At 36.4% G+C, this 25,580-nt stretch overlaps 2 protein-coding genes across 6 annotated transcripts in view; one reads left to right on the forward strand and one right to left on the reverse strand.

The window, feature by feature from the left end:
* LOC121410761 (cyclin-dependent kinase 2-like) overlaps window positions 1–12,555 on the forward strand; it is a 33,610-nt gene extending 21,055 nt beyond the window's left edge. The window contains exons 6-7 of the mRNA XM_041603047.1: window positions 10,418–10,621; window positions 12,013–12,555. Of these exons, the coding sequence (XP_041458981.1) occupies window positions 10,418–10,621; window positions 12,013–12,120 (312 nt within the window). The 3' untranslated portion in view covers window positions 12,121–12,555. The remainder of the gene's footprint in view (window positions 1–10,417; window positions 10,622–12,012) is intronic.
* A 5,866-nt stretch (window positions 12,556–18,421) lies between these two features.
* The window catches only part of LOC121410763 (centrosomal protein of 152 kDa-like), a 34,902-nt gene continuing 27,743 nt past the window's right edge, over window positions 18,422–25,580 (reverse strand). For all 5 annotated transcript variants that reach the window (XM_041603050.1, XM_041603052.1, XM_041603051.1 and 2 more), the window contains 7 exons: window positions 25,061–25,225; window positions 23,792–23,971; window positions 22,613–22,855; window positions 21,869–22,057; window positions 21,361–21,436; window positions 20,824–20,980; window positions 18,422–20,053 (listed from right to left, as the gene is read on the reverse strand). In XM_041603050.1, the coding sequence (XP_041458984.1) occupies window positions 18,916–20,053; window positions 20,824–20,980; window positions 21,361–21,436; window positions 21,869–22,057; window positions 22,613–22,855; window positions 23,792–23,971; window positions 25,061–25,225 (2,148 nt within the window). In that variant the 3' untranslated portion in view covers window positions 18,422–18,915. The remainder of the gene's footprint in view (window positions 20,054–20,823; window positions 20,981–21,360; window positions 21,437–21,868; window positions 22,058–22,612; window positions 22,856–23,791; window positions 23,972–25,060; window positions 25,226–25,580) is intronic.

Genomic DNA, 25,580 nt, shown 5'->3' on the forward strand with positions numbered 1-25,580 from the left:
GTAGAACTGGATATTTTGGCTGGTATGGAATACCCAATCTGCTGATAACTTTTGAAAGTCACTATAGTTGATATTTACTGTTTTTTCCATATGATTTTGTCTAAAAGGCTGCAAACTGCTGTGACAAGTGTGGGTTCATGTATACTGATAAAACCACATGGAATGTCATCTTATGCAAGCTGACATCTAATCCCACAAATTTTGTATGATACAGATATGATCTAAACACCTTGTTCATTGACATAGATCGTGGTAAACTTTCCATACTAATGTATGACTGGATATTTTTTAACATGAAATATCAGCTCTGTTCAATTTTTGAAAAGCACTGTTGTTGTTGCTAACTTTGCTCTAGCATTTTTTTTCACAGAATGTTTGTTTTTAATACTATACATACACAAACAAACTTTCTGTGGGAAGTATTGGTTTGTGCATTTACCATTTTTAGTAATTTAGTAACTACCAATCAACACTAACTCTATCATTGTTAATAAAAATATAACTACACAGTAAAAAAATATATTATACAGCGCTGTTTACTATATGGGCCTTGCAGTGGTTGTTTAGGCGATTTGAGCAGGTGCTTAAATCTTAAGCAACATAGTTTAATTTCCAATATCTAATTTTCAAGCATGATTGTTTGAACGGTTGGGCAGGTGGTGTGGGGTTCGTGTGGTGAACGGCGTTGTATAAAATCTTAAAAAGCATTTTTACTGTGTAATTCTATATACAGTATGCATAAAATTGATCTTTTCAATATTTCAACATTACTTCACGCATGCTTTAAATGAAATGTATTCAGTATCTTATTAGTATGGAATACCTGATCTCTTTAGCACCATGGTTGACCATTTTTTTTCTCTCATTGTGGTCTCAACTTATCATAGGCTGCATTCAAATTATTACTAAATATTACCTGAAAAGTCATAATCCACATGCCTACTGACTTGTGTTCTAAATTGTGAGGACATGGGTTCTTTTGTACAGACAAAACTGCATGGATTAATAGCATTTTGCTGCTAAGCGAAGTAAAATTTTATCAATTTCATATCAGGGGAAAAAATGATCTTGACCATGGAACTTTATCATTTCCCGATAGGGACAGTGCCTTACTTTCCATACTGATGTAGAACTGGATATTTTGGCTGGTATGGAATACCAAATCTGCTGATAACTTTTGAAAATCACTATATTTGATATAATTGTTTTTTCCATATGATTTTGTCTAAAAGGCTGCAAACTGCTGTGACAAGTGTGGGTTCTTGTATACTGACAAAACCACATGGAATGTCATCTTATGTAAGCTGACATCTAATCCCACAAATTTCATATGACACCAAATCCTATTGATTTCATGTTGGCCTGTTGATTCTAGATCTTTTCCACTATAATTGGTCTAACAGTAGTTCTACAACTTTGATTTTCTTTATACGGCTAGTTTTTTATAAACTGCACATACATTGATTTTTTGGAGTTATAATTTCCTCCTTAATTCACTTAGGTGGTAACCGTGAGTTGTCATTTAAGACCTATGTCCCATACTGTTATCTTATTTGGTATTAGTTCTGTAATACACTGTAACGCATCTGAATATTCAATGTTTTACATAAAGTCATTAAGGAAAACCAGATTACATTTTCTTTCTGATTTGCATTTGTTTTTTATTTTCACTGTCAATTCCCCCTGCATTCCTTGTTGCGATCCAGCCTGGTATTTAGATTGTTACTTTCTTTCAGAAATTTACATATGCTCTCTTTTGTACACACATTTTTCAATGATCTGTAATAGCTCAATGGTCCAACCCATTTTGTACAAGCTATTTATGTTAATTTCACCTATTTCAATCCCAACTCTCAACCAGTTCTTTTCATGACCAATTGCCCCATTGATACTAATGTTGCTTCTTTGGCAAACCACGATCCTGAAATTCTTTCTCCCCCATATCATAGTGCAGTAAATAGTATTAATCAACTTAACAACGAAATGCCTGAGTTCCAACTTGACACAGATGAAAATGATGTTTTTGTGAACAACTTGTCTTCTAACTATTATCTTTCAAGCCAATTATTTGAGAACACTTTTGCCAGGTGCCCAAGTTCACTCTCTCTTCTACACCACAATGTACGTAGCCTCAACAAAAACTTCGACCCATTCCAATTATTCATCAATGATTTAGATGTAAATCTTTCAATTATTGGACTTTGTGAAACCTGGTTCACTGACTCGCCCACATCAATTCATTCAATAGAAGGGTTCAAGCTTATTTGCAACAATAGGGTAGGCAAATCAGGAGGCGGAGTCGCACTTTATATATCGGATGAGCTAGTTTTTGATACTAGACCTGAATTAACATACATGACTCAAGATATCGAATGTATTTTTGTTGAATTGAATTGTGATAAAAACATTATCATAGGTGAAATTTATAGACCTCCAAACGCTGATTCTTCACAATTTATATCTATACTCCAGTCTATATTGTCCTCACCTATCATCAGTAACAAACCATGCTTTATTATGGGAGACTTTAATATCAACCTATTTCAATATCACCAAAATTCAAATTACAGAGACTTTGTCGAGATTTTACTCACACATTCATTCACTCCAGCCATCACGAGGCCCACTAGAGTTACTGATAACTCGTCAACCCTAATAGATAATATCTTTACAAATATACATACTCCTTCCCTTTCTGGAATTATTGTCTCTGATTTATCTGATCATTTTCCAATATTTTCCTTCATATCAAACATGAAACATTCCCCCCCACCAACAAAATCTAAAAACAACGAATTTCGGATTTTATCTGAGAACAACATTAATAGATTTAAAGAAAGTCTTTCGGTTATTAGCTGGCAGCCGATACTTAATCTCGAAGATTCCAACCTAGCTTTTGATAAGTTTATTGATATATTCTTTGAATCACTTGATACCACCATACCCCTTCAATGCTCTGATCGTCGAAATTATAAGAAGATACCCAGATCACCCTGGATTTCCAAAGGTTTACTCAGGTCTATAAATAAGAAAAACAGATTATTCTATAAATACAAAGCAAATCCTAGCGAAACTAACAAAATGAGATACAAACTTTACAGGAATATGTTAACTTCTACTCTACGTATGGCAAAAGAACAATACTTTTCGAATCAATTTTCCTTATTTAGATCTAACATTGGTGGTACGTGGAAAATAATTAATAAGGTTTTAAATAAAACAAATAATGATAATCATGATATTAACGACATCCAGTTTAAAGGCACATGCATTGACGATCAGACTAGCATTGCCAATGCATTCAATTCATTTTTTATTAACATAGGACCCAATCTTGCAGAGAACATACCTACTCCCAAAACCCCTTTTCATTCTTTCCTACGTAATAAAATTGTTCATAGTTTATTTTTCCTTCCTGTTCAAGAAACTGAGGTTATCGACATTGTAAGCAACTTGAAGCTTAAGAAAAGCCCTGGATATGACGGTGTAACAAATGCCTTATTAAAAAAGGTCATTTGCCAAATAGTCTGTCCGTTAACACATATATTTAATTTATCTTTAACAACTGGCTCGGTTCCAAAGAAAATGAAGATTTCCAAGGTCATACCTATCTTTAAGAAAGGCAATAAACATGACATAGGAAATTATCGCCCTATATCTCTTTTAACCAGCTTTTCCAAGATATTAGAAAAAATTGTTTACTCTCGCCTCATTGATTTTTTAAACAGCAATAATGTGCTTTCAGGTTCTCAGTTTGGTTTCCGCAAACAACATTCAACAACACATGCACTCTTGTTATTTATCAATAAAATTGCTAGAGCTTTTGACAGCAAGTTACATACTGCGGGTATTTTTCTGGACCTCTCCAAGGCCTTCGATACCATTAACCATGATATATTGCTACACAAGTTGTCTCACTATGGAATTCGAGGAAAGGCCTTGGAGTGGTTCAGGGACTATCTTTACGATAGACAACAATATGTTTATATTAATGGTGTTGAATCAACTTCTCAAACCATTAGATGTGGAGTCCCACAAGGTTCGTTATTAGGCCCGCTCCTTTTTATTTTATATATCAATGATTTACAAAATTCCTCTTCGATGTTATCTTTTATTCTTTTTGCTGACGACTCCAATATTTTTTGCTCCCATCATAACCCCAATACTCTTTTAGATATCATTAATGCTGAACTAACAGCTGTTTTCGATTGGATACAGGCCAATAAATTGTCCCTTAACGTTGATAAAACTAATTTTATGCTATTCAGCAACTCACTTTCCACTTTACCCGGTAGTATACTTATAAATAACAAAAACATCTCCCAGGTTAACTCTACCAAATTTTTAGGTATATACATCGACAGTAAGCTAACGTGGCAGGTACAGATTGATTCCTTATGTAAAATATTATCTCGTAACACTGGTGTGATAAACAAACTGAAACACTTTGTACCCTTTCATGTGTTACGTATACTTTATTCTGCTCTAATCTTGCCCTACTTCAATTACTGTATTTTAACATGGGGTAATAGCTCCAAAACCCTCTTGGATAAAATCAACATTGTCCAAAAGCGTGTTATAAGAATAATCAATAACGCTGGATTTCGGGCCCATACAAACAACCTTTTTTATAATTGCAAAATCTTAAAAATATCTGATTTATATTTGTACAACCTTGGCATATTTATGTTCGAACTCAAGAATGACAATTTACCAGATGCCTTTGCGCCATTATTTCAACGCAATTTCATTGTACATTCCCATTCAACTAGACAAGCTAATCATTACCATCTCCCACAAGCCCGAACCGTTTTTGCTAATAGCACCTTTACTACAACAGGACCCAAATTCTGGAACAGCCTTAATAACAAACTGGTTGAAAGCCCATCTCTCAATTGTTTCAAACGCAAGCTTAAGTTATACCTCTTGGAGAGGTACAATGCTGGATCGTACTGATGACTGCAATTAATTAATTAATTTTGTCTATTCTTTCTCTTTATATCCCTTGACCCCCCCCCCCCGTCTTTTTGGTCGTTTTCCAATTTCTTTTTATTTTGCTATTTTTATTTCTATTCGGTTTTTTTTCTATTTCATCTTTTTCTGGTAACCTGATGCCATTCGATACCATTTGTGTAAAACAAACTACGTAATAAATATGTATTCCGTTTCCACATTTGTTCGCTCAAAGTAACAACTTATATTTTTCCCCATTGGGAGCCTAATTTTTTTACAAGCTCTGCTTTTTATTTAGGTTTTCGTCACTTTTTTACATTTGTAGTGTACCTTATGCTTAAAAAAAAAAAACTTATGTTAGATACTTAATTTTATCATTGATACACTATGTTTATGACCACATTTGTTACGTATATTATGATATTTGTTTTAAAAGTGGAATCAATAAATGAATGAAATGAATGAATGAATGATCTTCCCAGGTTTCACTGTAAATGATGATATCATCTATATAAGCGGTCGCAAAATCAGCCCCACAATAAGCCTTTGAAAAGTTGCAGGCGCCCCTTGCATCCCAAATGGCATGACATTGAATTCAAACAACCCGAAAGGAGTTATGAATGCCGATTTTCTTTTAGCTTCTGTGAGGGGTACTTGCCAATATCCCTTTGTCAGATCAATTGTTGTCATGTACTTGGCCTTACCCAATTCATCAATGATTTCTTCGATATTTGGCATGGGGTATGCATCGAACTCTGTAATTTGGTTCAATTTTCTGTAATCGACGCATAATCTCAGGTTCCCATCCTTTTTCTTTACGATCACTAATGGACTAGCATAAGCAGAGTCAGAGTGAGATATGATACCCGCCTCCAGCATGTCGTCAAGCTCTCTCTTGACCGTGTCTTTAACGATATGGGGGAGTCGATACGGTCTCTGTCTTATAGGTCGGCCCTCATTAGTTTTTAAGTCATGGTGTACTATGTCCGTCCGTCCTGGTTTGTCACTCAAGATGTCACCATTTTCTTCAAGCAACTCCCTAAGTTGATTGGTCTGGTCGGACGTTAGGTAGTCTGGTATTTCAATCAGACTTGGCATCGAGTTGTTACGAATTGGCTCGATAAAAGCTTCAATATCCTCTTCACTCTCTTCCTCTACCACCTCTCCAAACAACACTGACTCTTCTCTCTCTCTCCACCGCCGAATCATATTTACATGGAATACTCGATGTTTCTTTCTCTTATCCCCCATCTCAATCGCGTAGTTTACCTCACTCAATTTCTGAACTATCGGGTAAGGGCCCTGCCATTTTGCCAGCAGTTTGTTGCTAGACGAGGGAAGAAGAACGAGGACTTTCTGCCCTATCTCTAGATTTTGAGCCCGAGATTTTCTGTCATACCACACCTTCTGTCTTTTCTGTGCATCAGCTAGGTTTGCCTGTGCCTCTTTAGTGATTGTAGCTAACCTATCCCTGCTGTCTAGTACATATGATACTATTCCCTCTTCTGATGGGATCTCCCCCGCCCATGTCTCTCTAATGACATCCAGTGGTCCCCTAACTTTATGCCCATATAGCAATTCAAAAGGGGAAAACCCTGTGGAGTCTTGGGGAACTTCCCTGTACGCAAAGAGTACATATGGGATGACCTCATCCCAGGTCACCTTCCCTTCCACACAGTATGGCTTTATCATTCCCTTGAGAGTGCCATTAAATCTTTCTACTAGACCATTGGCCTGGGGGTGATAGGGGCTGGTCCTTATCTGCCTAATCCCTAAACTCTCGCACAGCTGTTTGATGAGGATGGACATGAAATTTGTCCCCTGGTCAGTCAATATTTCGTCTGGGATACCCACCCTACTAAAGATCTTAATTAGCTCATTAGCAACCCTTGAAGCTTCAATAGAAGGGAGGGGTACAGCTTCTGGGTATCTAGTGGCATAATCACATACCACGAGGATGTATTTGTTTCCATTTTTGGTGCGGGGTAGTGGCCCAACAATATCCATGGATATTTTCCTGAATGGGGTGTGGATTACAGGTACTGATACCAGTTTTGCTTTACCCCCTACCTGCCCAGCACATTTCTGACAAGGCCCACAGGTCCTACAAAACTCAGCTACATCCCTAAAAATACCTGGCCAGTAGAAGTTTTGCATTAGGCGTTGTTGTGTCTTCCCAACTCCTAAATGTCCAGCTGTTAGGTTGTCATGGGCAACCTGAAGTAGCTTTAATCTGTACTGCTTGGGTACCACAATTTGCCTAAATCCCTCCCCCTTGTGTTGGGTTTTGGTAGACCATTTCCTCATAAGGATGCCATTTTCAACATAGAAATAACACTGTCCCTCATTACCCTCGTCTTCTTCAACTTTCTCCCAAATTGATTTGAGAGAAGCATCCTCTTGCTGGACAGAGATGAGCTTATCCCTTCCTATGTCTAGACAATTTACTTCTGGGGTAATTGTGGGGGCCTGTATATCATTATTTCCCCCTTCTCCATCACTATCACTCATTCCCTCCTCATTCTCAATCTCTCCATCAAACAGGTCATTAACCTTTACCCCTGACTCCTGTCTTTCTTTTCTTTCTGCCTCCTCTTGGTTCTCATTCTCTCTCGCCCTGCTCCTTGTCACAATCATAGATGACCCTTCACAAAGTATGGGGGCTTGTAACTCTGGGTCATCCTCCCCAACAAGTTCATTCCCCAAAATAAGGTCCACCTCCATCTCATTATTCTCATCCACTATACCCACTCTAACCCACTTCTTTATATTGTAGGGTTCACTCTCTAGATACACTCGCGCCACAGGCAATTCTCTTTTCGCAAATAGACCTTTCATTTTAATTCTCTCACCTGGAATTATTAGGCTTGGGTCAACCCGACTACTTTTCACCATAGAATGAGTGCAACCCGAATCTCTCAGTATCTTAATTTTGCTTCCCCCCAGGAATCCATCACTAGTATATGCCTCCAGAAATCGGTTTGTTTGACCGCCCAGCTCTGCCTGAGATCGACAAAAATATGCTGGTTCTTGTTTTGGGTTCATTTTGGGGTTCTGCTTTGGAGCAGAGGGACAATTTATCACCAGATGTCCTAATTTTCCGCAACCATAACATCGTCTGGGTTGACGAGGTTGGTTTCCCTCTTTCTGACTAGGTGCAGAATTATTGGGTGTATCGCCCCTCCCCCCTCTTGCTCCCTGTGTCTCCCGTGGCGGTAATTGTTTTTGGGGCCTATAGTCTCGCCTAAACTGGTCAGGCCCTACTCCCTTCCTACTCACTACATACTGGTCAGCCAGTCTCGCCATTTGATCTATGGACTGTGGCTCATGGTCTTGTAACCACACCCTTAAATCAATGGGGACCTGCTTGAGCATTTGCTCCTTCAAAATTTCTTCTTTCAATCTATGCACATCCTGCGCTGCATTAGCTCCTTCTAGCCAACGTCCCAGTAAGTCGTTAAGTTTTACTGAAAACTCAGTATAAGTCTCGTCTCGGTCTACCTTAAGTTCTCTAAACTTGACCCTGTAGGCTTCTGGGGTTAAGTCATATCGTCTTAGTATTGCCCCCTTAACAGACTCATAGTCATTACTCTCCCCAAGAGAGAGCCTGGCGTATGCCTCCCTAGCTTTTCCATTAAGTAAAGGTGCTAATTGCAATGCCCACATATCTTTTGGCCAAGAATATAATTGTGCCACTTTCTCAAATGTTCGGAGAAAAAACATCTATATCATCCCCCTCCCTATATACTGGGAGCTGTTTTCTTAAATCCCCTGTTGATGTCATATTATGAGGGACTGGCCCCGAACTTGAGCTTTCGCGCTTCTCCTTATCCAACTCTGCAAGGCGCAGCTGCATACGCAATTTCTCCAGCTCAAATTGCATGCGCATATCCTCTCTACTAGTTTGTAGTTCTTGGTTTGTAATATCATCTGGTATGACATCTTCATTACTAGGAATATCACCCTGCCCAGTTTGCAGAGCGACTTCTAATACCCTAACCAATTCACTCTTATTCATACCCTCACAAGGCAGTCCCAACTCTTCACACTTTTCCTTCAATTCAGGTACCCTCAACTGGGCTAACTTATTCCTATCACTCATACTGAAATAAGTCCTACTATAAATCAATCAAACAAAAGTGTAAATGGTTATCAAACATCTATCAACTGATTATACTAAGATTAATCCTATCTGCCTTGCCTAACCAACATACCAATAACTACAAGAGCTCACTTACCCCTCTATCAAATTTACTGGTCAGCTGGTAGGCTATAAAGCTCCTCTCCACTACTGGTTTAATACCGCTCACTGTGACGTCTGTTCGGTCACTGCCGCACTTCTGTCCAGTCACAACAGCTTCCGTTGAGTCTCATCAACATCTGTCCCGTCCCAGCAACATCTGTCCGGGCCCCCGCAACTTCTGACCAGTCTGATACACTTCAATCAATCCCCGCAATGAACTTCTGATCAGTTCTGTTCAGTCACAGCAATTCGTAATCAGTTCGTAGCATTCACCAGCCTTTCATAACTTTACTGGTGTTTTCAGTCAATTTCAACCGACTTGTCTCTGCAGTAATGTTACAACCTTTTTGATTCAGCTACTTTGCCGACTTCTAACTTTAATTCTCATCAGTCCTTTCTAAGACTTAACAACGATATATCTTGCACGGTGAGCCACTCGGCGACGACCGGATCAGGCAATATCTCTGGATTCACACAGCGCAGAAATAATGTCTCAGCTTCTTGAATATCGTTGTGACTTGGGATAAACCATCCCACCGCTGCCACCAAATGTGATGAAGCAACCTCGTTGAAAGAATAACTCAAGAGACGATCATGTACATTTACTATGTACAAATGAGTATTTATTCAGGTTCTTCAAAACTTCACAAAGTTCCAAGTTACAATGTTTGATAAGAGAGTGACCGTATGTACACTCAATGAGTTAGGACGCCGTTCTGTCGATGGTTGAAGACTAACTGACTATTCTCCCCCAATTTCCCATATTTATACCTAGATTTATTCAAATGAATCTCTTGCCACTCCTGGCAACAATATGATATAAAACATAACATTGTAAGGTGAAAGCCCTCCCCTTGGAAACTAGAACTGACCAATCGAATATTTACATCTCAGAAAGTTTCAAGCATCCCAACCCAAGGATGCTGACAGGACTTTCTTCCTCTAAAAGTAGCTGACCGGTAAACAACATGATTAAATGGATGAGAGGGGAACATGTGCAACATGGACGAGCCATGGTCAGAAACTGGTCAGAACATAGCATGAAATATCAGCATGGACTTCTAATTATGACAGGTAGGATTTACCTGAGACCTGTCCAGTTGAAAACCACATGTGCTACTACCCAAATCACATGTGAAAGTTAACCCCTCATTTCTAACACAAGTGACACGCATTGTCACAGAGAGGTAAATGTCCTTATCTCAATTTTTCTCTTTAAAGATAACAAGGAGAGCTCTATTCCCGGGTGATTCTGAAATTGACCAGCTCTTCAGGATATTCCGGACAATGGGCACTCCAGATGAAAAACTCTGGCCTGGGGTCACTTCTCTACCAGACTACAAAACCAGTTTCCCAAGATGGTCACCTCAGGATTTCAGCAAGATTGTCCCCATGCTCAATAAAGATGGCAAGGATTTACTCAAGGTATGGTACTGATATATCAGCATAAGCAGCCATATAAATAACAGGCTATAATGATATGCAATTTTTGAAACATTCTACTGCAAAAGACAAATAATTATATTGTGAATATAAAATTGACAGAAATTCAAATTTTTGGTTTGGTTTAAGAGCCTATAATTACTAATCTCAAACAATGTAAATTAGATGTTAGGTTTGGAGCATAATATTTTTGTAGTTTTTTTCTTGTGTACTTTACTTGTGACAGCTAGCTCTTTAATAGATGCCATTGACAACAAAAAATGAAAATACCCCAATAGATTGATTTACATGCAGTCTTAACAGGTCTTCAGACTGCCAAATGGTCAAATGTATAAGTATGCCATTGATAAACTGATCAGACCGTTTACACCACCTACTGTAGAGAAGATTCAGTGTCTTTCAAATTATAAAAACTCATTAAAATGATATGCTTTGCATGCAGATAAGGGAGTTGTTTATTAAACCTGTTCAGAAAAATTATGCACAGCTTAAATTGAAATACACCAGGATCAGTATATTTTTACTATTGATTTACAAGGCATATTATCGGTTTATTTCCATTTTGTCTAATGCCAATTCATCCAATTGCTAACTCGTTTACTATTATTTGGTCTACCATCAGTTCGTCCACTCACACATGGTCTGCTTCATTTAGTTTAATGCAATTCCTTCTAATAACCAGTTGGTCCGATAGCCGTTTAGTCCATATACCATTTGGTCTAATTGGACTAAGTGTTAAATTGTGCAAAATTAATGAAAATGAAATGGATATTAGACAATTTGGTTACGAGACAAAATGGTGATAAGACAAAGTGATGACTGGACCAATTGGTTAATAGACCAAATGGTGTTAAATGAATTGTTGATGAACGGAAGGGCATTAAATGAAAGTAGATCATGTGGTGAGTGGATGAGTTAGCAGTAGATAAATTGGCAATTTACCATATCTGCTGCAATTCAAATGAGATTCTTAAATTTTTTTACATAAGCTTTAAGATCATATTTTATTCAGTCATTAATATGGATGCACTTTGCTTTTAATTTGAATGGCTTCTTATGGGCTCTATAACACAAAGGTTTGCATTCATTCACTAAATGGAATGGCCAATCTACATCCTGGAACATGAATCTTTTCTTGAAATACTGGCAAGAGACCATTCAGACCGGTTCTTTCATATTTGCACTCAATTGCATTACTTTGTATTAAGAGGTTCTAGAAAGATGAACTCTGGAAAATGTTGTACTTTTCATGAGCCCTTCTACCACTCACAGTAATTTAGTAATGTAAACTGCAATCAAGTATGGATTTACCTGATTATTGATATCCAGGTTTGTACAAATAATAAGAATGTGTATTTATTTTCCCTCCTTAGTCTATGCTTTGCTACGAACCAGACAAGAGGATATCAGCCAAGACAGCTCTCTCACATCCATATTTCAAGGATGTTAAACTAGTGCCTCCTCCTCATCTTCCTACATGATCAGTTTGTACCATGCAAAACCTTCCTATATATAACATGTATGTGTTGAAGAGAGATATTACCTTATTTATTACACATCTTTGTGTATATTATGTATAAATTGTGAGAAAGGGTTTGTGTTTTGTTTCTGGTTATTTTGTGGTGTACTTGACAATATTCTACTTGCTTGTATTAACTTTTGAGCAGTCTGCTTGCTCTATGATTGCTATAATGAAAGATCATCATACAAAAATGTCATGCCTGAAAAATTATATAGGTTGAGTGACAAAGCAGTGTATCTCAAATCTAATGACCTGTTTTCTGAAGGATTAAGACGTTGATATGTTAGTACACTCTGTTATGGTATCCTTCATTCTCAGAGCAATAGTGACTTCATCTCTGCAGTTTGCATTTTGAGAAATATAAGGTATGACAAGAAAATATTATCTCAAGTTATAAAGCATGAAAAACAACAACCAAGTTTCGTTACCTCATTGAAAACATGTGCCTTTAAATGATTAAATGTGTTTAAAGATATTAAATACATTAAACACACTAAAGTGCCAATATTTTTTATCAGAACGGTGCCTTATGATGAGTTAGTGCCTTGCTTCATTAAACTTGTCAACAAATGCTACCATTTATTTATTAATCTATTATTCAATCAAATGTGTTGATTTTAGTATCTTAAACAATTGTATTGGAATATGGCGCTTTGACATTAAAAGGATTATTATAATGAATCTAAATGACTGACAATTTCTGCTACCAAGTAACACAGGCTCTAATGTCAATTGTATTATTATTTTGGAACAAGTTCTTAAAATGTGACAAAACATCCAGAAAAGTGATCCCCAACAAGCTGAAAACAAAGGTTCTAGAACAACTCTTCCAGAGGATATTTCCCATATTGATGTAGAATTTGGTATCGAAGTAGTTCCCCTGACGAGTAAGTTGACTTCTGAGGATGACAAAGACTAAAAAGATGGTTTCCACCTTGTTGGAATTGTCTTCCCAGAGGAATTGCCCTGCTGAAGTAGATAATTTCATTCATTGTTAATCAACAGAGCACTATTGCACCTAGTAATATTAATAATATTGAGTGTCATGAGTTTCCCATGAGAGCATTTCATGAAACAAATTGTGATTTCAGCAATCAGATTCTTGCATCTGATTTGCTCATAGCAAATTTGTCAGTTAAAATCAGCCATTGTTTCATGAATACTCCCCAGAAATGTGATTCAAGGTGGTCATGAGTGGCTAATGTGACATACCAGAACATGTGCAGGGGATTTGACATGGCTTGTGGTTTGTATATTGCAGATATCCATTTGGGTCTTCCTTGTTATTATTCTTCAATATCACATGAATTACTTCAACCTTGATAAGCTCCTAATCAATGTGCCTTATTTTTATAGTTGCCATGACGTGTATTTACGAATTAGGGTTTTGTTTTCATAAACTCATTAATTCACTAATTTATTCTTGTAGTTTGATTTTATCTCATGTAAAATGGGTCTCCATGATAATATATTTTGTATAATATATTTGAACAGTTGAATATGAGTGAATTTTAGGTAAATTAGACTGGTAAACCATTATACACATTTGTGAATATATCTTGCTCTTTACTGAATTTTCAATGTGTGTAGCTAGAATGATGATATACTTCATACGCTGAATGTTATTTCTGCAAATTTTGGACTTGACAACCAAAAAATTTCACTTCCTGATGTCCATATATGTATAGCATACAAAATGATTGTAGGCAAAATGTAATCACAAACTTGAAAATTTGAAAGTCATCTTTCTGATGCAAATTGCAAAAAGGAATATTTATACAAAATATATGGCATGTTTATTCTCACTCAAATATTTTTTGGATTTTATCAGTACCAATCTTCTGTGCTATGCAATGTGATGAGTAATATTGATCACGATTAATTGATTTCCTAACTTCAATCATTCCTCAATTTTTTTAGCCTTATCAAATTTCTACACACTATTTTAGCCTCCTGACAATGTATGAAACATAGTTTTTCTTTTCTTGGAAAATAAAACAATTTTATACACTGAAATCTTCAAATTGGATGTGAAAAACCAAAGACTCTGGATTTCAAGAAACAGTTCTAAGAGCCGATGTCACACACTATATTTGTGTATTTTATTATATGCAGTATTGTATGTTTTTGTAGATTTAATAAGAAGCTTTTGAGTCCAAATACAAGACTAGTGATCACACATGTTCAAGGTAGACTCAAACCATGTCTTACCTGATATAAGGAAAAAAATGGAAATATTTCATTTTTAATGACATAAAAAAAAATAGCAAGTGTGAACCAACATACATTATATCTAATATGGATGAAATTTTCAGCATTGATGCTCCTTTTTTCAATTTATTCAAACCAACTTGTTTGGGTAGACTAAATAATCCATAAATGTCATATGGCTGCTCAGATTCTCCCAATGGCTTAGTTTTTGTTCATTTGCAAATTTGGTTGTGTTATTGTTCTTTTTTTGTGGGGGGGGGGGGGGTGGGTAGGAGTAATGATACTCGATTATCTCCTCAGTTATTTCTGTAAAAGTTCTATCATTGCCTAGTGTATAAATACTGTACATGTATACATGTAGTTTTTCAAGTGGATTTTGTCACCATATGCAAAGAACTTTGTATCTGAGTTGATATTCTTCAATTTTTGTACCATTTTGTGTAATAAAGATGCTTTTTGATCAACAAATATATAATCATCAAAATGTTTTCACTATGTAAAAGGCTTTATAGTTGGAACTGATTACAGGGATGCCAATACTCCAATACAATGCAGTACTCTGAATACATAGTACTGAAAGGATAGAAGAAAAACTTTCTTTCTATAATATACATGTGCAGCAATATTAGTTTGAATTGATATTTCCCATGAAACTTGGAGGATATTTAAGGAAAGAATGAAAATCAATGAAATACTGCAATAAAAAATAGTTGACATCTATGTGACCACTCGTGAATAAAGAATAAACAGAAATTGGAGAAAGAGGGGACAGAGAGCAAGAGAAGGAAAGAGATGAGAAAAGGAAAAGATAAATGACAAGGGGAGAGAGGGGAAAATAGGTACAGAGATGCATACATTAACTAATAGATGTTGGGAGGATATATATATATGTATACTATGTATATGAAATACAATAGTGAATAGATATGATTGTAATGGTAGAAATAATGCACGAGATGAAAACATGGTAATCTATTTATGGCGAACAGCGAATAGAATGTCTCTTTTGCAAATGTAAAATATCTGGAAAATTGCACAATTGACCATATTCGTTACCTGTGTGTACAACTCAAAAAGTTGATATATTCATGATAATCAGGAAACTAGTCTTTCTTTGAAAATGAATGTCTTTGAAATGGTGTAAAAATTCCAAACTTTTTTACAAGTTGCTATAGAGTGTAACTTTGATGTGCATGACTTGCAATCCATGTTTAATTTTCCGGCTAAAATATATTGCAATAGTAACACTGAAATTGTGTCAACCTATCATACATGCAGTTTAGCAAAACCAACCCCAAAACTTTCATGCACATCAATATTTGTGTACCATACATGGCCTTGCAGTTTTTAATTGTATGAATGTTTCATGTTTAAGCTCCCATAGACACATAGGCATTGCACAATCTTCACTCTAGAATCCAGTGTAAACAAATTTATTTTATTTTCCATTTATAAATAAACTTTACAAATATACAATATATACAAATACAAAAATGTCTTCATGCATCTTGCACCAAACATTGATTTAACAGTAAAATCTCAAAAGGAATTTTTAAGGAGTATACTAAATAAATTTGACATGGTAAAGGCACTAAATCTTACAAGCAATACATCTGAAGCATATTCTTTATTTGAAATATAAATACTAAACCACTTCTTCCTACAATAGAGATCTGGGGCCCGTTGCAGAAAGAGTTGCGTTTACACGCAAGCCAAAAAATCAATCGCAAGTCCCAAATGCGCGTTGTTGATTGGTTGAAAATCAAGTTGCGCGTGATTTTTAGAGTTGCGATTGATTGCAACTCTTTCTGCAACGGGCCCCTGCTTTCTTTCACAGCACAATTCAAGGCACTTAATTACACAGAATAAATACTTCTTCATTTCAAATGCAATAAACATAGTGGAAGGGAAATTTCCTTGTACTCTGGGCAATAGGTGAAGAAAACTCACACTTATTCATACAAAGTTTATATTTTACTAATCTGTACCTAGAAAAATTAAATATATAATCAATTCGTCTGCGTTCTTCCAAACCGTCTAATCAGTCAATTTTGGTTTTAAAAAAAATTGATTTTTAAATTTTTGCAGAAAATGAAAGTACAAGTCCTATTCTGTTTATAACTAAATTTCTCGGCAGCAATTTATTTTAGTTTAAGATAGGAGGGGATTTCCACGGCGATGCCATACAAATTGTTGATAAAATGTGCAAATAGTCGCGCGCACTAAATATGCAAATGAGCAGTCAGCCAAAAAACCACAAGATACCATCACGATAATGTCTGCATAGCTTTAACTATTAAAGCCTAATATTAAATTACAAGATTTAATACAGCAAAAGAGAATTGCTGAAATGGCCCTAAGTTTACAATTGTAGAAAAAGATGGCACAAATTTTGTAATTTAAGCAGCTTAAAATTGTTCATAGCAAAGCATCTGTGGGTATATCTTAGCTTTTATAATATCCTTTGGCACTCTGCAATATAAAATCACCTATAGTTCAGTTACCACATCTATAAGCATTCCAGTTATAAATCTTAAAAGAACCTAGTTATTATTTCAACCAGTCAAGGGGAGAAGCCACATCATATTATTATATGGTCTCTGTCAATCAAGGAGCATTTCAAACACAGCCTCCGTTTATATCACCACATTCTGTGTAAAGAAGCACTTTAGCTTCAAAGCAATGAAAATTAAATTAGGAGTGAACGCTATTTCTTATTAATATACAATATAAACTTCTCACAAGAAGATGTGTGCCCTGCAGATGTCTCATGGTCAATTCTATTGGTGATTGTAAGAGTTGCGAATGATTTTCATAGAATTTAGTTTTCTATGTGTCAGGGAAATGATTTAACAATATTCCTGTGATAAAAGCTTTTAAATTCACATACAAGCAAGAATGTGACAAATGCTTCTTCCAATAATGTGTCATTGCATTAGCTTAAGTCTAGATATGTAGATATTGATGTGTTAAAACACATCTTCATTGCAAAGTAAATTTTTGACCTTACCAGTAATTTAATTTTGGGGTCATGTACTTGCATTTCTGATTCCTGACATTTATATGGTTGGCCCAGGGGGGCCAGTCAAATATATTGTTGTACACACGCGTGGCCAAGGAATTTCCAAACACCCCCTAAACGAGTTTTTCTCTGTGTGCAAAATAACCCCTAAACAAGTTTTTTTCGCGGGCTTTGTTTACACGTTTTAACCCCTAAACAAGTTGTAGCCAAAATATGACCTCTTGGAAAAAGCTTGGGGGGGGGGGAAATTCATACCCTGAACATGTTTGGCTAGTCTTTAAAAAAAGCTTTGAGGGAAAAACATTCTCTAAATACGTTGGACCCCGCGATTGACCACTGACCAGTCTTTTAAAACCACCCTTTTTGTCTCGCCCACCAGAGGTGAATGCAAGACTTTGGGATCCAAATGTCGTCCGTCCGTCACAAACCTAATGACAAATAACTCCACAACCGTAAGTCGCTTTTCAACCAAACTTGGATGGTAGATGGACTGGGGGACCTGCATATTATGCTGCACTCAGAGGTCACATGGTAAGGTCATTTTCAGATCAATGTTAAAATTTACATGCAAGACTCTCTTACGACACCTAACTCCGCAACTGTGAGTCTCTTTCAACCAAACTTGGATGGTAGATGGACTTGGGGGACCTGCATGTTATGCTGTAGTCAGAGGTCACATGGTTAGGTCAAAGGTCATATTCAGGTCAATGTTAAAGTTTACATGCAAGACTCTCTTATGACACCTAACTTCGCAACCATGACTTTGCAACCAAACTTGGATGGTAGATGGACTTGGGGGACCTGCATGTTATGCTGCATTTGGAGGTCACATGATAAGGTCAAAGGTCATTTTCAGGTTAATGTTAAAATTTACATGCAAGACTCCCTTATGACACCTAACTTTACAACCGTAAGTCACTTCTCAACCAAACTTGGATGGTAGATGGACTTGGGGGACCTGCATGTTATGCTTCAGTCGGAGGTCACATGGTAAGGTCAAAGGTCATTTTCAGGTCAACATTAAAGTCTATGTGAAATGCTCTTATGACAAGTGTTATCATCCCAGTCATTTCACAATGAAGTTTCGATACAATTCTGTTGCGTTCCCTCGCAAATTACGATATTTCTGGTCATTTTCACAAATGGGCGAGACACAAAATCGCTCTTGCCTTGTTCGTGAAAATCAGTGTTTTTGAAACCCTTGACGAGTGCACGCGCGGACCGCGTCCAAAACTGAAAAAACGTCCCTTTAAACGCATTTTTTGGTCACGCGTGTGTACAGCAAAATATTTGACTGCCCCCCCCCCCCCCCCGGGTGGTTGGAGTACTAAATATTCTACTAGTTTCCAAAACCTGTTAAAACAATGTTTTTGACAATGTAACTAACTGTGAAAATCCTAAGGAACTCATTTCGCTAAATTTCCACTGCATCTGAATTTCAATGTAAGAACAGGCACACGCTACTACTTTTGGCACACATGAAAATTTTGTAGTGGTATCTGTGCTACCAAGTGACTTGGCCTAAGGCTGCACATAGGCAGGGCTATTGATACCACTGTCTTCATTCACTGTTTTTATGTCTTTTACAACAACTTTAGACATCTTTATTGTGGCTTCCTGGCTGAGTTGTCCCCTTGCAGACTCTTGGATATGATACACATTCTGTCTGCTTGAGTCTCTGACAGGATGGGTCTGTGTCAACCCATGTTGGAGCTCAACTAATCTTCTCGGTAAAGGCACATTTCTGGAAAAGTTTTCGTCAAGGAATGGATGGTGTGGCAAAGCAGATGGCACTCTGCTGCCATGGAGCGACTGAGGTAGATCTGCATAATCTGATTCAAAGGAAAAATTTGCATCAGTTGGTACCATTAATCCTTGTGGAGGTACTTCACTGTGGGTATTGACCCAGGAATTTGTAGAACAGTGTGTGTCCTGTTGAAAAGAAGCATAATGTAACTCTGTTGTATCTTGAGAAGTGTTTCTGCTAGATGGAAGAACTGGAGGTGATACTGTGGATGGGATCTCAGGTTTTCTTGCAGGTACCTTCAGTTGCTTTTCCTGTCTCAGACTGCGATCCTTGTTACCATCACTACGTCTCCTAGCAGTAATGTTACTGTGATGCTGCTGCAACTGTCTTTGCATTGGTGGGCTTTTCGAGTGTCTTCCTGAAACATGAGTTGATTCTGTTCTAACGATCGTATCTCCATTTTTCAAAAGGGCTATGGAATTTGGTCCAATATCATCTTCTGTGAACTGATGAAAACCATGGGCATCCCTTTCCATTGCAACTTGACAAGGATAGACATTGCTGCTTTCCAGAGTCTCTTTGCCAGCCTGATCTCCCCATGCTGAACCTCTCAGTTCCTGCAACCTTGTACCTTGATTGTCATCCAGAGGCACTTGAGAGTTCTGTAGTTGTACCTTTCTATTCTCAGTGATGATTCTACTCGAGTGATGTACTGAGGATCTCGGGGTCTCATCCGGATGAACGCTTCTACTCACTCGATTAGATGGGATGTTATTGGCTTTAGAATGTGGTCCAAGTTCAATAGCTGAAGTCTGTTGGGTGGACAAGGATGACACCCTGTTCTTAGGCAGTGGTAACGACCTAGTTTGATCTACTGGTGGCTGATCAGATGAAGAACTAGATGTTTCCATTCTGATGACAGGAAAAAATGAAATGTATGAATAGAAGCAGATGGGACATTTTAAAAAATTGAGATACAGGTTTAACTTTTTAAGTAGACTATATTGTCAAACATGACAAGAGATCGATTTCTTTCATCAAGGGATAAGGAAATTTTATATAAAGATTCATGATGATACTTATTTATGGCAAGTATGTATGGTGCATCCTTATTCAAATCTATATAAAAAAAAGCGACTCAATGCTAAAAAAAAATTATAATTATCTGAAACATCTTAAGATCTAGTCTACATAAAAAACCCTAAAAAATCACACTAAGTGCATTTATGTTAGTTATACTCTCAAATTTAGACAGACAACTTTTACTTGTAAACCTGAAGACACAAATTCAGTGCACATTAGCTGAATCAAGTATGTTAAACTTTTCCTAGAATTTCACTTCTCATGAGTGCTAAGGTCACACGGCCACTTACGGTAGCTGCAGATGCTAATACCTAGTTCTCAATGTCAGGATTTGTGCCACAATGAAAATGGCTGTCTTGATTATGGAGTAATCATAGTGATCTTATCAGATCAGTCGTGGCAATTGTATTAATTGTAGATTTTTTTTAATATTTAGAAACATTTTCGCTGTCAGTTATGAAAGGCAAATAATTGCGTAAATCAGGAGAGTGGGAACTAGGTATAAGCAGCTACCATAAGTGGCCGTGTGATCTAAGCATAAGAGCTGATAGCTACAGTTGCACTGAGCATTAGTAAATTTCCAGAGTGGTAATTCTCACCTTTTATTTTCTTTGGGAGCATCCCTCATGGACTGAACCTGTCTAGTGTAGAACTTGCGCATCTTTGCTGCCACTCTTTGTCTCTCTTCAAATACAGCAGTCCTCAGGGTTTCTTGACATCGCTTCTGCATATCAGTGACATAGCTCATTGCAGAAGCTAGTTAAAGATGCAGATATAACACAGAATTGCAAATGGGCATTACTATATAGGCCATACATTGTTTGCAACACTGAAATTTCCACAATTTTTTACCAAGTGAGAAAGCTTTTGAAGGTCTAATCTTAAGATATTTTAAAACTACCATACATAGGCATACTATTAAAGTAGAAAACTTGCTAAGTCGGGAAATAAACTAGTGCAAAAATTACCTCATATACAGTATCAACCTTTGACTTGATGCCCCCAAATATTCAGATTATTGTCACTCCCATAAGCATACTTGGAGCAAGTTTACAGTTGCTAAGTCAAACAGTTATCACAAGAATAATACACTGAACAGACTGAAAACCTGAAAAAATAATGCCCTCTTAATATACCTCTGACATTCTCCACCGACTTCATGTAATGCATCTTAAGCTCTTCAATGATAGATGACTCATCATTTGATATTGTCTGAAAAAGAGAGAAAAAAAAATCAAAATTGGGCAAATCTTATCAAGGCATCAAACATTGAAGGTTAAAATGAACAGCAGTTATTGAAAGATGTGTTTTGAATCCCCCCAGGGGACAAATTCATTAAAACTTGTGACTTTGCCATTATTGTACCTACCATAGAACTATGATTTTAATTGGCTACTAAAGCCCTGTTAGGCGCCAGAAGGGCAGGGTTAATCACAGTTGTGAATTCTTTATAAAACAGACCCCAGATCATCCATATCCTTTGGCAAGATATTATTCTTAATTTGCATAAACAGTCAAAATGATGACTTGCATACAAATTATAGTACAATTGAGGAATTTACTTCAAATTCAGGGATACACAAGCTTTTCTACTCATCAATGGGAAAAATAAGGAGTGTGCATCTGAACAGATATATTACATACCTGAGTAGCAATGCTATCGACATCTTTCTGATTCTGCTTATTTTCTCTCTTCAATTTCCGTCTTTCTTCCTCCCACTCTGTTTTCAGCTTTTCTACCAGTAATGAATGTTTCTGTTGGATGGCTGACACACGCTCCTGCATTGATTCCATGGTAACGGAGTTGGCTTCCCTCATCTCAGTTTGTAGTTGCTGTCCAGATAAAAGAAACATTGTGTTAATCCCAAATACAGTTTTCTTACAGGCTCAAGAAAAATGACAGTTGTCAATAATATAAATAAAAATTATCAGTTTGGAAAAGCATGATGTTGAGTCCCTCCCTTTCAGTTATAAAGAATTTGATTTTGATTGAAAGTTAATATTCTGTACCAAGGCCAGTCCATATAAAATCAGCCATTTTGTGCATCTGACCCCCACTTTTATTGATTCTTACTCCACATCTCAGGAAGACCACACAAATATGGATCAAACATACATAATTTGTGGAATTTCCCAACATGCTTGCATTTAATCAAATTAAATATACTATCAGGGAAAGAATAGGTTTGTTGATTCCACTTCCTTGAATGCACACATTTTATGTAAAAAGGAACCCCTGAGAGCGCATTGTTAAGACACACAATCCCATAAAGACAAGCACAGTATTTGTACAATAATAGCATTTTTTTAAATTATTAATGAAAATAAACGTGTTGAGGTTGAAATATGGGGAGGGGGGGGGGTGGTGTCATCATACATACTCCATACCTCTAGCTCATGTTGTAAAGTCTTCTCGGCCTGCTCTAATTTGGCTTGACAGGACTTTAGCTCCTGCTTTAGATCCATCACCTCCTGCTGGTGTCTCCCTTTAAGCTGGGCATACTTGGCTCTAACCTGCTTACTCTCTCTCTGGGAGACACCTAGAGCCTCCTGGATCCTATGGAGCTGCTGCTTCAGCTCCTGGTGCTCCTTCATGGATCTTGCTTCCTGCTCCTTGTCTTCGTGGCTCTTCTGTGAAAGAAAACAAAAAGTAATCAATACAATCCCATACCACACTACACAGAAATCAATATCATGGTAATGTTACCTTTCAATAGATAACAATAACAACAATACTCAACAACCAATCCAAGTCAACATTCCAAAAACCTTAGGATGGAAGCTATTTTTTAATAAGATGTAGTTGGGTGCAAAAATACATATCAACATGTCATTAAGCCTCATTCCTTTTTTTTCTAAGGAGTTACAAGCTGCTTATAAAAACTACTGATACCATGGCCTTTCATTTCAGCAAACATCATTTGAAAACCTATTTCATGGAAAAGGCTGAAATTCTATTCCTACATCTCAAGAGAAATAATTATATTGCCAGTTTAATTTAATTGCTGTTTTTTTAAATGTAAATATATTAAATAATTAACCTCTTATATTATGAAACATTTGGTTGAGAATTCATTCAATATAGAATTTGTGAAACCCAAGTGATCTTTTCCACTACATACAAACCTGAGTTTGCATGCAATACACACAAATGATGAAGCAGAGATAACGTAAAAAAGCTAACAGTTTAGAATTTGTGTAACTAGTTCATTTATGGTAAGTGATTCAAATCTCTTTGATTGTAGGCGACAGGAAATATGACAATCTAGGCCCCGTCTTACAAAGAGTTGCGATTGATCCGATCAATCACAACTATGGGCGGCCTGCAATGTCAACATCTATCATGCATGTTCAAAATATTTTCTAAGTACATGCATGATTTTATTCATGCATTCAATGTTTTCTTGAAAATTCACTGTGCTTCTCTTTGTTTACAAAATACATTTTGCAAATTTTCTGTAGAAAAAAAATATGACACTGATGGATTTCCAGAGTTACGATTGATTGGATCAATTGTAACTTTTTGTAAGACGAGGCCCTGATCTTAAGAAAGATTATATATTCTACCTTTTCTAGAGATTCCCTCCTTCTTTTCTCTTCTTCCTTTGTCCAGCTTTCCTTTGCTTCTTTCACAGCTGCTGCAATCCTTTCTTTGACCTGTAGTTCTTCATCAGTGAATCTCCCTTGCCATTCAGCTAACTGAAGAGCATGATCAGCCTTCATCTGTTCTATGGTAGATGCAGCAACCTAATACGGAAAATGAAAATATATCTATTATCTCACAATCTATCTTCTCAATGTGGAGCTGGACAATGAAGATTGAATATCACAAATCATATAAATATCGTACATGGTAAATCAGGGAACAATTTTAATTTTCGCACTTGATTAGCAGATTTGTTTGAGAAATGATTGTAACTGATTTCAGTGCAGTCTAATACAATTTTTTTGCTACACAACAGACATTTAAAGTACAGTGGTCTAAAAAATACAATAAAGTTGAAAAAAATATATGCAATAAAACTCACAAACCTCAAATCTTACCAACTGAAATATAACATTATTTGGCAGAAAGAACTATCTACCTGGCAAAAACATTAAGCTCAAACTAACCACATTCAAACAGATTCCATAGGTACGATTATTAACAATGGGCAGATATACTTTCCCACTTTTGATTTTTGCTGCAGCTACAGAGGAAAGCTAAACAAAATGTTTCAATAAGTAAATTTATAAACCATCATTTAATAGCAGGAAAGTTTGTTGTAATAGGTTGAAATGACAATTTGAAAATAAAAGTTAACTTTTTTTTTAAATCATATTAAGTTTTTACTGAGTTTGCAGTATGATTTGTTGATACAGCTGCATTTCTGATGTTCAGGTAGCATTTACCTGGACAGTGCACAGATGCCAAGATTAACCAGAAGAGTAACCCCCTCTTTTCACCATTATCAACATAATCCTCATTCATCTCCATCTTCATTATAAAATTATGAACAAAATAACATTTCCATTCTGCTTTATAAATGTATTGAATAATTTAATGAGATTTATTCCGGGGTTGTCATTATTTTTCAAGCAATCTGCTTATAATGTCAATCCTTCTCCTGCAAACTGTAAATGTTAAAATTTTCTTTGTTGGTTGTAGATCATATTTGTTTAAAATTACTTTTCTATTTTGTATTTTTGTTTTATGAATTCATACCTAATCAATTACCGATGTATTATGTTTGCTACGTAATGAAAATTGTTTTGTATACGAATGTTATATATATCTATGAATGCAGAAGAAAAAAATAAATCAAATCAAATAAAATCAAAATCTATTCTACTAACCCGATCCAGCGACATCCTACGTTGATTTTCTTGTCTCATCCACTGTTCCTTGGCCTTCTCTACTTGGGTGTTAACTTGACTGGTAAATGATTCTAACAGTTCCTCATACCTCTGCTGTATGTCTTTCAACTCGCAACCTAGTCTACTGATGTGATCAGCTTCATCCTAAATGATATCAAAGCAATCTTATTGATACTGGTTCTCATAGAATACCTATTAAATATTATCATCAGTATTTTCATTTGGTAGGAAACATACAAGAAATAAAAGAAACAAAATAATAAAAGAGATAAATAAATTTACTGATAATAATTTGGCTGAGCTGCTTTAAAAAACAATGGGGAAAAAATTGACATAATTGTCATTGTTTGTATCATCACCCTCATCATTATCACTGTCATCGTCATCATTATCATCATCACCACTACTACCTATAATGCCATCACCATCACCACTATCATCACACCACCAATGCATCATCATTACCATTGTCATCATAAAAATCGTCTTTTTCATTGTT

This window comes from Lytechinus variegatus, chromosome 3, assembly GCF_018143015.1.
Source record: "Lytechinus variegatus isolate NC3 chromosome 3, Lvar_3.0, whole genome shotgun sequence".
NCBI classification, from domain to species: Eukaryota; Metazoa; Echinodermata; class Echinoidea; order Temnopleuroida; family Toxopneustidae; genus Lytechinus; species Lytechinus variegatus.